Source organism: Stigmatopora nigra, chromosome 8 (genome assembly GCF_051989575.1).
Source record: "Stigmatopora nigra isolate UIUO_SnigA chromosome 8, RoL_Snig_1.1, whole genome shotgun sequence".
Lineage (NCBI taxonomy): Eukaryota > Metazoa > Chordata > Actinopteri > Syngnathiformes > Syngnathidae > Stigmatopora > Stigmatopora nigra.
The window spans coordinates 1341410-1354421 of record NC_135515.1 but is presented as its reverse complement, the minus strand read 5'-3'; the positions used below and the strand labels follow the sequence as shown (position 1 = coordinate 1354421).

At 36.9% G+C, this 13012-nt stretch overlaps 1 protein-coding gene across 1 annotated transcript; it reads left to right on the top strand.

Annotated features, from left to right (window-relative positions):
• The first annotated feature begins 644 nt into the window (after positions 1-644).
• pde9ac (phosphodiesterase 9ac) lies at positions 645-9054 on the top strand. Its single transcript, XM_077722620.1, has 19 exons — positions 645-778; positions 881-1035; positions 2539-2609; positions 2834-2911; positions 3082-3125; positions 3346-3400; positions 3525-3595; positions 3669-3756; positions 3885-3963; positions 4038-4112; positions 4339-4425; positions 4567-4671; positions 4739-4821; positions 4915-5071; positions 5228-5341; positions 5613-5717; positions 5782-5910; positions 5972-6067; positions 8355-9054. Exons 2-19 carry the CDS (start codon positions 967-969, stop codon positions 8409-8411), a joined length of 1563 nt encoding a protein of 520 aa, XP_077578746.1. The 5' UTR covers positions 645-778; positions 881-966; the 3' UTR covers positions 8412-9054.
• The last annotated feature ends 3958 nt before the right edge of the window (positions 9055-13012 follow it).

The following is a 13012-nucleotide window of genomic DNA, read 5'->3' as shown; positions in this document are numbered from 1 at the left end:
TGTCAAAGTGGCGGCCCGGGGGCTAAATCTGGCCCGCCGCATCATTTTGTACGGCCCGGGAAAGTCAATCATGAGTGCCGACTTTTTGTTTTAGGATCAAATTTAAATGAAGAGTATAGATGTATATTAAATTTCCTGATTTTACCCCCTTTTAAATCAATCATTGTCATTTTTTAATCAATTTTTCTGTGTTTTTAGTTCAAAAATCATTTTGTAAAATCTAAAAATATATTTTAAAAAGTCTAAAATAAACATTGTTTTAGATCTATAAAAAAACTGAACATTCAGGGCTTTTAATCCAGTTATTTTATTCCATTTATAAAAAAAAAAAATCTAAATATTATATCTAAAATAGTCCGGCCCACATAAGATCAATTTGACGTTATTGCGGCTCGCAAACCAACCCGAATCTGACACCCTTACTTTAGTGGTCGATGTCCCTAAAACATGAAGACCAATCAAATTCCGAGTTTTTATTCAAGCTGACTTTATATATGTGGATGTGTTTTCCACACAATAAGAAAAAGGCCTTCGATCACAGCATAGGGTCACAGGGGGTTGTCTTATTTCTCACCATGGCAACCGTCCCCCGGCAACCGTCCAGAAGAGCCACTTATATTGATGGTAGAGCAAAGCCCTGCGGCGGCGGCGACTGGCATCTCCATCGTTGGGCTCCACGTTTCCGACAACTGCCGTTTCTTAACGGCTCGCTTCCCGAAGTCGACACCCCGGGGGTCGCCGCCACTTTCGCCGCTTTCGCCGTTGAAGAAGTCGCGTTGTGAGTGACTTTCCACTTTGCTTAATGAAATGGGTGACATTTTTCTTTTCTGGTGGGATTATAATTCCATTAGGGGTTTAAATGGTGTTTTTTTTCTGAAAGGAAAACATCGCCTTGGTCGCCTTCTCCATTTTGCCCGTCGGTGCCAGGCTGCTACGGGCAAATTAGAGGAGAGGGAGGTCAAAAAGATGGGCTCCAGCTCCTCCTCCTATGCCCCTAAAGCCATTTATCTGGATGTGGATGGGAAAGTACAGAAGGTGAGACTAAAAAAAGGGTAAAAATGTAACTTTTTAATATTTGCTAGAGCACAATAGCATCATTTGGGATGAGTACCGCAAAAAATATGTCGAATTTGAACTCAATTCGAATTGAAACCTGTTCAAAAGTTGCTATTTACTGCAGTAGATGTTCTATTTTTCAAAACATAGTTTCTGTACAGTAATATTACGTTATTTTTATCTCATGAGAAGTAAATGCATATTTTGGAGAACTTGTATTTTCATTATACTTCATTTTTGCTAGCGTTGAAGCTATTTTTTTTTCTTCTTAGTAATCAATGTAACAGTGGTATAATTTTAAGGGGTACTTTTTCCTTATGTTCATTTATAGAAGGCATATTTTAATTGCTTAGCAAATAGAGTTAAATTGGTTGGAAATCCCCGGACGACTTTAGTCCCCCGAGTTCCGTCTAAAATTAACCACGAGCCTTTCACTTCAGGTGTTTCTGACAGGAGAAAAAATGCACTTCACCAATCAATGCAGTAGAAATGTGCAAAAGATTTACCGATTAAATACTTTGCACCAATTGACACCTTTTTGCTTGCTTACATCTTGTATATTTTTTAATTGTCTCATGACAAACCATTGATTATTGACTTAAAAAGTGTTTTGAATGAGCCTAATTATGTAGTGATGTCATCAAGAGATTTTTTTGATACATATTTCTATTTTACTTAATTTTCAGTACCAACCATTTGCAGAATGTCCCTTACTTCCATTTTAAATGTATTCTATATCATTTAATACAATTATTTCAAATTAGAAATAGACTAAAAACATTTAATAAATACCATCATACTCATTTACAATTTATCTACACATGTAGAACGGCAAGGACATAGTGGTTAAATTTCTGCCTCGCAACTTTAGAGTTTCGAGTTCAAATCCCGTCTTCAATGTGTCAAAACTTTCTATCGCGTTCAAATGTTGGGTTCATTTCTTCAGAAAAAGTATATATTTCATCGGAATATGAAAATATGGCGGCACCTCAGTCCAATCTTTTGTTTTTTGGTTTATTTTGATACATATTTTTAGGCTGTATTTATGTAAGCACCCTTTATTATCTTGTCAACTCGTCTTTGCTATGCCAAGCTTGCAAAACATTGATGGCGCAGACGTAAAATGTCTATTTTGGACGTCCTTCAGTCGCATTTAAAGTGCACATATGCATGGAGATTAGCAAGCGACTCTTGGCGGCTTGCTGAGTGCTTCAAGTAGAGAACTGTTGATGACACATGTCGGCTCAAGAGCCCCACAACATTTGTCCGCTCCACCTGCTCCTTTTCAAAATCCCCACAAGATCTCTCCCATTTATTTTCATTTTATTTCATCTTTTCCATCCATATCTCTTCTCACCATACTTGTATACTGACAATAAAGGCATTCCCATTCAACTTAATGACTACACTTTTTGAATATGCCGATATTCGTGATTTTCTTTAACTAAATTAGCGTCTAATTGGTTGTATGTTTTCTTCCAGGTGGTGTTCAGTCGACACTGCAGCCCTTGTGACATTAAGGAACTTCTTTGTACTTCTTCTAACATCCCAAGGTTGGTAACTATACTTATTTGTGGACTTTTTCTGTGTTTTGCTCCAGTTTTTTTTAGCTAGGTCTACAATGTCTTCTGTGTCTTTTGCCTGTCTTGCTACTGCAATTAAGAAATGGCCATTTACTCATGTTTGACTGGAATATGAACGTATTTTGGCCTGTATTGCTCCTAAATAAAATAAATTAAAAGAGATGCCTTGCATTTTACCATGCCCTTATCTCTAGGAATACTGCTATCATGATCGTGGATCCAGAAGGCGCTTTGGTCTCAATAGATCCCACCATGCCTACCAACTCACCCAAGTATGCACGCTATTTTCCTTATAATCCTCACACTTTTAAGTAACACTCTCAGCAGCAAAAATCCTAATATATTCACTTTTATTTGACAAATAAGTGTTTTTTTGCATGACTTACATTCCCAACGAAGGCTATTTTGGATTAATAATAATTATTATTTGCTTTGTGCGAAGCTCCTTGTACAAAGTTGTCCCACTGTCAACTGGCCAACTTGGAGGTAATTACAGCCTATCCCTTCCAAGAATTGTCAAATCAATAAGTTGACTATTTTGTGATTTTTTGTGATTTTTTGTGATTTTTGGTGATTTTTGTGTGACTTTTGTGTGATTTTTGTGTGATTTTTGTGTGATTTTTGTGATTTTTGTGTGATTTTGTGTGATTTATGTGATTTTGTGAGATTTTTGTCTGATTTTTGTCCGATTTTTGTGTGTTTGCAGAGAAGGAAGACATGTTTCAAAATGTTTTGTCCCAAGTGGCAGAACAGTTTAGCAGGTAAGGCCTTTCTTGTTTACATGAAGTCAATACAATTTCAACCAGACACCAAAACAATTGAGGATTTTATTGATCCTGATTGTTTTTGATTGTGACTGTATTGATCTGCAATTTTTCCCGGCAGAGCCTTTCGCATCAATGAACTGAAAACCGAAGTCACCAACAGGCTTGCCATGTTGGAGAAGAGAGTCGAACGTGAGTAGCCAATATTTGTCAAACATTTCCAGATTTATGAATGCTTTTAACGAGTCTTATCGTGTTTTTTTAGTGGAAGGTCTGAAAGTGGTGGAGATTGAAAAGTGTAAAAATGACCTGAGGAAGCTTCGGGATGAGATGACATCGAGAAGTGGTGGCAGGTGAACACATTATTTTTTAGCCCAAAAAGTTCACTTACATGCCAAAATGTCAAAATGGTGTCTAGTTCTTAATGTTTTCCATCAGTTTATCTCTCAGTCTTATGAAATCTGCCACTATCTTCCTTCAGGATAAACTGCCCATGCAAATACAATTTCGACGATGGGAAGAAGGTCACCCCGAGACGAGATGTCCCCAACTACCCAAAGGTACTTTTGTGGTATATATACCAAGAAAATTGAGGTTATTATAGTTTTGATTCGTTTACATGTGTCTTCTGTAGTATACGCTGTCTCAGGAGACCATTGAGGCCCTAAAGAAGCCAACATTTGATGTCTGGCACTGGGAGCATAATGAGGTAGGCTGCAATATTTCCATTAACTTCATCTAGAAATGCCCTTATGTCACTGGTGTCAAAGTGGCGGCCCGGGGGCTAAATCTGGCCCTCCACATCATTTTATGTGGCCCGAGAAAGTATATCACGAATGCCGACTTTCTGTTTTAGGATCAAATTCAATATGATTTTATTATACTTTCTAATTTTCCACATTTTTGAATCAGTTTGTTTTTCTATTTTTTTGCAGATGCTGAGCTGTTTGGAGTACATGTACCATGACTTGGGCTTGGTGAAAGAATTTAATATGAACCCCATCACGCTAAAACGTTGGCTGGTAAGAGATAACATAACGGAAAGTCATTGGAGTCCATGTTAATATAGAATCAGATTGATTTTTATTTAATTGCTACTGTGAAGTCATCTTTTGAGCCAATTTAAAGCAAAATGACAGTTTTTTTTGTCTGTAATTTTCCAGTTGGCCATTCAGGAGAACTACCGCAACAACCCTTTCCACAACTTTCGTCATTGTTTCTGTGTGAGTCAGATGATGTACGGCATGATCCACCTTTGTAACCTTCAGGTGAGGCGTTTTGGGGACTGGGGAATTTCCAAATTTTGGTCAAAAACGTCACTGTACTGTTACACAGGAAAAGCTGACTCTGACTGATATGGGCATACTAATGACAGCCGCCGTTTGTCACGACCTGGATCACCCTGGATACAACAATACGTAAGAAAAACTGTGGTTATTTCATAATGCAATACAAACTTGCTCTCAATCATCATAATTGTATTGATTTTTTTTTAAATTTCGACTTATTAGGTACCAAATAAATGCTCGTACAGAGCTAGCAGTACGCTACAACGACATCTCACCACTGGAGAACCATCACTGTGCCGTGGCATTCCAGATTCTTTCGCTACCCGAGTGCAACATCTTTGCTAACGTGGATCCTGAGGCATTTAAACAAATTCGACAGGTGGGTCAGCCAAAAAAATGTTTAAAAAATGTTCCTGTAATGTGTACGATAAGTAATTCAAACAGGATAAATCATTACCTCCAAAACTAGTTAACTTGCTATGCAATTTTAACACAAAAATGGAACAACTGAGCCAACTTTTCCCATTATCTACAGGCCATAATCACCCTGATCCTGGCCACGGACATGGCCAGACATGGCGAGATACTGGACTCCTTCAAGCAAAAAGTGGACAACTTTGACTTCACCAACGAGGAGCATGTGACTTGCGTAAGATTTCAGTGGTTGCCATCGCCGGTCTTTTGGTCGCCGGTCAAATGGTGACAGAGAGTTTACTCTTGAAGTCAGCTCTCAAAATTATATTCATGAGAGAGAGTTTAATATCTAAGTACTGTTTAATATCTAAGTACTGTTTAATATCTAAGTACATTTGACCAGCGACCAAAAGACCGACGACCAAAAGGGACCAAAAGACCAGTGACCAACCGTCCGGTCACGATGAGAGAGTGGTCAAAAAAGTACAGCGTTTCGTTTGATTTAGCTCAAGATGGTTTTGATCAAATGCTGCGACATTTCCAATGAAGTGCGTCCCACCGAGGTTGCCGAGCCGTGGGTGGACTGCCTACTTGAGGAGTATTTCATGCAGGTGAGCATGCTTTAGACCACACATGACAAAAGAAGACCTAAAAATGCAACATCTGCACCCCCAGAGCGACCGTGAGAAATCCGAGGGTCTCCCAGTGGCCCCCTTCATGGACCGAGACAAAGTCACCAAACCCACGGCTCAGATAGGCTTCATCAAATTTGTCCTCATCCCCATGTTTGAAACCGTCATGAAGGTAGAGCTCACCTTCAAACGCCGATGGCCCGAACGCCACCTCACCCGGGGGTCTCCGACAGCTTTTCCCTCAGATCGAAGAGATCATGGTTCAACCCCTGAGGGATTCCCGAGACCACTACGAGGAGCTGAAACAGATTGATGATGCCATGACCGAGGTAGAAGCTTTTTTTAAATCTTTGTGTATGTGGTGGAGTTTGTGCCTCATAAGTAAGCTATTTTTTTGGATGTTTTTATTGAGAAGGGTGCCGGATTGCACAGCAAAGATAATCAAGGTGACTTAAGATACAGGTGACATAAGAAATATGAAAATAAACATACATAATTTGTCAGGAAATATTTAATAAAAGTGTCATTGTATTGCGGCAGATAAACAAATCTAACTTTATCATGTTTAATATCACTCAAAGTGGAAGTTTACTCTTATGCTTAACATAAAAAACGGAGAAGCTAACGGGCAAACCCAGCGGGAGAGAAACTATGGCTCAGGAGCCATATGTGGCTCGTTTGATGGGTGCATATGGCTCTTTGATAACCGATGAGTTAAAATAATGAAAGCGCTGATGAGAAGGGCGAGTTAAATTGGTCCACAGGTGTCAAAGGGGCGGCCAGGGGGCCAAATTTGGCCCGGCGCATCATTTTGTGCGGCCCGGAAAAGTAAATAATACATTTTTTCTGTGTTTTTAGTTTAAAAATCATTTTGTAAAATCTAAAAATATACATATAAAAATATCTAAAATAAACTTTGTTTTAGATCTATAAAAAAACTGAATATTCCGCACTTTTAGTCCATTTATTTTATTATATTATATAAAAAAATCTAAATATTATATCTAAAATAATCCAGCCCACATAAAATAAAGTTGACAACCTTAACTTAGCCGCTAACATAACTTACAAAATATTTTTTCTATTTAATCAGTCAGTAGATGAATAAAAAGCACTCTGATTCCATTCAAATTTAGTATTAAAATATAGCATCCAATTGTAAGCCTATTTGCTACATAACTAATTAAACAAAAACAAATGGGCGGGACTTCCCTCAGGCCACAAATCCTTCACCTTCTCAAGTCAAAACCTTCCGATGTTGTGCATTTCCAAATGTTTTTGTCTTGTTGGTCAGCAAGTCTCTAAATTTCCATCTCGCGTCTTTATGAGGTGCACACGGTCACACATGCATGCAAACGCAACGCCCCCATCCAAAGCGTCCCTTGCTAACATCAAGCTAATATGTCTTTTATCCAATGAGGCACAGAAGAAAAAAACTGAAAATATGGCATTAGGTGGGAAGAAGAAGTAAGCTCTGCAGAGAGTGAGTGAGTGCAGTGGTATCTGTGTAAGTAAGAGGTGATGCCTTGGTTGTGTGCTAGTGTGTAGTGTCATGAGTGTGTGACTGTCTCTACCTCCTTTTTTAATCACTTTTTGGTGCTGTGGGAACATGGAAACACTTTCATCACACGCAATTGCAATTTACATTCAACTCACGAAAAGGCCAAATGGAGAAAATGTGGGCAGAGTAGGCCAAGTTAGGGGAAAATCTGATTTTTTTTATTTATATGGTTCATTTTAATGCAAAAAAACGGCAAGTGATGAAATGGTCATGTATCCCCATGCTCCTTATCTCCCTTTTTGCACCCCGCCCCCTTCCCACAATGTCTGATGATGTATTTATAATGAATATTTTTATGTGAATATGCACTTTTTGTACATTTTATTCAAATGAATGGTATAAAAGTTGAGGGACAGTATTGATAGACACAGTCAGAGAGGTATATATATTTTTAATCATTTTATTTTTGTTGAAATTCATATTCCGACAGATGGCTTGCTTATTTGATCTCAAATTAAATCATCATTTTAGATCAAACTAAATATTCTAATTATATTGTATTTTCACGACTATAAGGCGCACTTAAAAGTCTTAATTTTTCTTCAAAATAAACAGGGCGACTTATAATACAGTGTGCTTTATATATGGAAAAAACATTAAAATGTGTCATTCATTGAGGTTGCGTCTTTAAATGTGGTGCGCCTTATAGTCGTGAAAATATGGGATTCTTTCTTATATGATTGTATTATTTCACTTACTTCATATTCAACTTATGGTTAAAGGTACTTGATATATAACCCCTTAAATTTCTCAAAAACAAATTGCGAAATGCCCAGTTTTATGTTTTTAGTTCATTTTTTTGTTTTTTTAAAGACTTTCTGTCCAATAGAAAATGAATGGATCAATTAATTAACATCAATACCTCTCTGACAGTTCATGTCAATCACAATCCAGCCAAGGTGGTCTATTATTATTATATTTTTATTCCGCTTTTTAAAATTCAGCCCATTGTGGGTTGCCATACGATTTCCAGCCATTTTGACAAGAGTCTCTCTTCCTTATTGACTTCGCTTTCTCATTTTTCTCGAATGACTCCGGCGTGGTTTTCCCCGCAGGGGTCCTCTTTTGTATTCAAATTCAGCAAAGACTATAAGAAGAGCGAGTCTGGATGAAAACATTGTGGCGCTGCGCTCTGACGGTCAACAGACGGAGCAGCAAAAACAAGCCAAGAGACGATTCAGCCACATACTCATCTAAAGTTAGGCACCAAAGGGGCATCGTACCTTCAACTTTGACTTAGACTTTTGCACGGAGTATAACAAGGAGGTCATTTGTTGAATTAACATTGGACTTTATCATTGAACCGTAAATTATCGCCTCCAAATCAATCCATTTTTACGTTATTCTCGTCATTCTTCAACGTAAAAATATTCAACTCTATGAACAAGACACAAAATAACGTCCAAGGCAATAAGAAATGTCACCAAAGATCAATTTCGCTTCAGTTTCTACTTTTATTTGTTTTTTTTCTCACTCTGTAATTGTTAACACGATTTTTAAGTTCATAGATGACCATTTGGAAGCAATATATTATTAATCCTCCTTCTTGTGATTGCAGTTATGATGAGAAAAAATGGCTATTTTTGGTTTGTTTTATGTATTCTTGCACATTGTGTGACGCACTGAGTTTTAGGAATGTTTTTCAAATTGGGAACCAAAAAAGTAAATGAAACACTGATCACACACCAATAAAGTCATTTTGTAAAGTTGGGCCGCCATTTTCATCAATTCCTGATCTCCCATTGTATTTTTAGAGTATTAAAACACTTCATTTAATACAAAAAATATCAGTTTTACGTCCACAAAATCGAATCAGATCAAAAATGACTAAATATTCTCCCTTCTAAAATAAACTTTTCTGTCATTTTTCAATCTAGGCCTATTAAAAGTCTCATATTCATATAAAATATAACAGTTTACAACAAATAACCTCCCCAAGGGTCAAAAACGATCCAATTTACAAACCCAGTTCCAACTTTTTGGCTCTTAAAAATATAATTTCCACATCTACATTCCTTGTCTCCCACTGGTACCCGTTCCGTACTTTCCCAAATTAAAATCCTCCGCAAAGGATTACACACAGTTTGCGCTATGCGAAGGTTGAGGTCAAAGGTCAATTCCAGTGTGTGTGTGTGCTAAATACTTGCTCTAATGCTTTTGTAGTACACAAACTCTAAAATATATCGTAAAAAGACCAGAATTTCCCCGTACAAAGTTCACGTTAGCTTGTTTTTTTGATTTCTATTTGTTGTTCCATACACCCCCGCCACCCCTCACTACTTTTTGGACCAATAGCGTGCGAGTAAAACGGAAGATTTCCCGGCAACGTCTATGTAAACAAAGCAAATTCCCCATTTATCCGGTGCCAAGCCACAGATTAGACGGGAACATCGAACTAAAAAAGAATGAATCACCCGTCCAGACTCGTTTAAAAATGGACGGCCATGATGGTCCATACGGGATTCGAACCCAAGTCGTTGTTAGAAGCAGTTAGAATTGTATTTTATTATTAAAATAGTCAATGTTTGACAGATTCATGCCTGTCAACTTCATTTTTATTTTATTTTTTTCCTGAAATACAAATAATTATCCATATTTATGTGTAGTCTGGTTCTTATTCAAAGTAAATATGAGTATTGTTAGACAAATGTTGGTTGTAGCGTCAAGATTTTTATGAGGACCTCCCACATTGAAGTGTAGTTCGCAAAGATAACTTTGGAATTAAATAATAAGAAGTAATTGGAAACAAATACTGCAATATTTTTCTATATTTATATATATTTGTAGAACTTATAGTTCAGATTTTTTTTACCTTATGCTTTTTCTTTGCTAGTGCAATTTATACTCAGGTGCAACTTATAGTCCGAGAAATACGACATTGAGGTATTTTTAATACAAAAACGCAATGGAATTTGCAGTTGGAAACAAATTAGAAAAATGAGAAAGGAGGTTATTTAAGGTTGTGTTAGGAAAAAAGACTATTTGTAAGATTTTGATGTTGAGGTGCTTGTCACATGAAGGCACATTTTTTTTCAATAAACACAGAAACAATAAGCTCATTGATAGCATTCTATGCTATTTATAGGATCGTCGTTTTTAGATGAGTAAAAATGCTGAATACTCCATGGATCAAATTAAGATGAATAGTATAAATGTATATTAAATGTTCTGATTGTTCCCCTTTTTAAATCAATAATTGTCACTTTTTAATCCTTTTTTTCTGTGTTTTTAGTTCAAAAATAAATTGGTAAAATCTAAAAATATATATATAAAACCTAAAATAAACATTGTTTTAGATCTATAAAAAACCTGAATATTCAGGGATTTTAATCCAGTTCTTTTAATCCATTTATACAAAAAAATCTAAATATTAAATCTAAAATGGTCCACAAAACACCCTATTCCTTCCTTCTTTAATCCCAAAACTGTATCATAGACTAAGAACAACCCGCCAGAAAATGTCTATCCCATCTCATGTAACAGTTTCATCTTATTTTCAGTTCACTTTCAGGTCGCACGGTTTGACGATCAAAGGTAACTTAAGCTTTAGTAAATAAGGAAAGATCTTATTTCCAAAGTGCTGGCTCGGTTCCCCCGATTTGAGTTCCCAACATACCAGCATGGTTTGGGATTGTATCCTTCCATACAGGCTAATCCCGCCCTAAATCTCCCCTACGGTGACCAAATTCCAACCAATGAATTGTTTTAGATTGTATCTGAATGGCTGCCACTGCTGTTTTTGTAACCCTAACCCGAGTCTTTCTATGTTAACATTGACCCACAAGTCCATCCATGCCGATCCGGGGGTGAATGAATGAGGCTCGGTGGGCGTTACTTTGTTTACAGCCGGATTATCTGATTGTGTGCTGGCAAAACACCAACAACAGTGGATCGGACAAATAGGCCCACAAGGCTGCCCTAAATTACGTGAGTGACAAACCCTAAACCTGTGGTGAGTACCGTATTTTCCGGACTATAATTAGCATTTTTTAAACAGTTTTTCTGTACCTGGGACTGATAATATGTCATATTTTCTTTACTTTGACCAACAATATATTGTTAATCTGTCTTTTTTTAGTCAATAGTTATACAAAAAAGTATAAATGTTATGTTAAAGTACTTATTTTGACTGTTTTAGCCTATTTTACATTATTTTTCCATATAAATTTGTAGTCAAGTGCAATTTTTTCTATATATATTTGTAGAACTTATAGTCCTTAAGTGATTTTGACCTTATAACAACGATATGGCCATTCAAAAATATGAATTTGACATCAGAATTGAATTCCAACTACCTTGACTTCCATCCAGGCTCGTTCACCTCCTGGATTCTCGCTTTTAGCTCCGTCTGGTGTAAGGGGAGACGTATCTTCTTGTCTGGCTTTTAGCCTAAAACAGTTTGAGAAGGAGGACATATGTGAAAATATCATCAGGATTTGGAAAAGCAGCATGATTTTTATTTTTTTTCCTCCATGAAAGCTCAAACCCAGACGTTAGATTTTCCTTAACATTGGCTGTCTTCATTCTGCCAGATGGGAAACATCCATTGATTATCCTTTTAAAATCAAGCCTATTCAAGGAAAATAATGCAAGCAAAAAGTAGCAATGAATGTGTCTATAGTGTGTTTACTGTATGTGATGATTGACAGCTCACAGCTTGAAATGTGTTACAAAGACATGGGTTTGACCTTTGACCTTCGGCATGTTACCGCACATAAAGCGTTACTTGAGTGGAATGTAGTACATACTTCGTTTTAACAGATAAAGGAAGTGCTTGAGTTAGACTATAAATCTATTTTCTGTGTAGGACTTTTATGTCCCTTTTCTATATAAAATTGGATTAGATTAGATTATTATTTTTACGTATAATCGTGTTTTCTTTTCACAATGTGGACTTCACTGTTAAAAAAAACTGTTAAACACTTTTATCTACCTCGGCGAGACAGCTGCCTGTAAAAAAAAAAATGAAGAATAAACATTACAAAGCTTCCCAAGTTACCACCACACCTTTGACACCCTGCTGTGATTGTGGAAAGTTTTACAGCACTCTAAAGTGTAAAAAAAGGCCCATCATCAAATTGAGAACACTGGAAAACAACAGCAATGGAAAAAAACATGATTTTACAGGGGAAAAACAACATGAAATAACACAGGATCTAATTGTATACTCCACATTTCCTTGAGTAGGAAAACTGTGTACTGTAGTACAATGTACAAGAGGCTATTTTAGCCACACTTCAATGATGTGAGCACGCGTGTGCAAATGTTAAACAATGAAGTGATTGCCGGTTAATAATAAACACGTATGCACACTGTGGCTTGCGTCTTTCTTTGCAATTTGTGCCCTCAGGCCTCATTCGCTAAACTACAAAGCTTAACATTTTTCTTTCATTTATTATTATTTTTTACTTTTAGTATGTTTTAATTCATTAATTCAGTTACTTAAGGTCATTCAGTGGTGAAGGCTGGTGTTTGAAAATAACTAGTTTGCTCAGTTATTCATTTTTTGAACTGCTTTTTGTCGGAAGGGACACAGGGGGTGCCGGAGCTGATCCTGGTCAATTATGAGGGCAAGGTAGAGCACACCCAGAATTGGTCAGCAGCCAATCATAGGGCATAAGGAGAGAAAGGACGGCCAATTATAGAGATAGGGGAGGTTTAAGTGTTTAACACGGTAGTTTAGCATGTTTTGGGGATTTTGGGGGGATTCGGA

Bases quoted from the DNA above. Each gene is read 5' to 3' on its own strand.
- pde9ac (XM_077722620.1), top strand. From the start codon at position 967: ATGGGCTCCAGCTCCTCCTCCTATGCCCCTAAAGCCATTTATCTGGAT. The intron at 1,036-2,538 runs GTGAGACTAAAA...GTTTTCTTCCAG, and splicing joins TGGATGGGAAAGTACAGAAG to GTGGTGTTCAGTCGACACTG. The intron at 5,911-5,971 runs GTAGAGCTCACC...GGTCTCCGACAG, and splicing joins TGTTTGAAACCGTCATGAAG to CTTTTCCCTCAGATCGAAGA.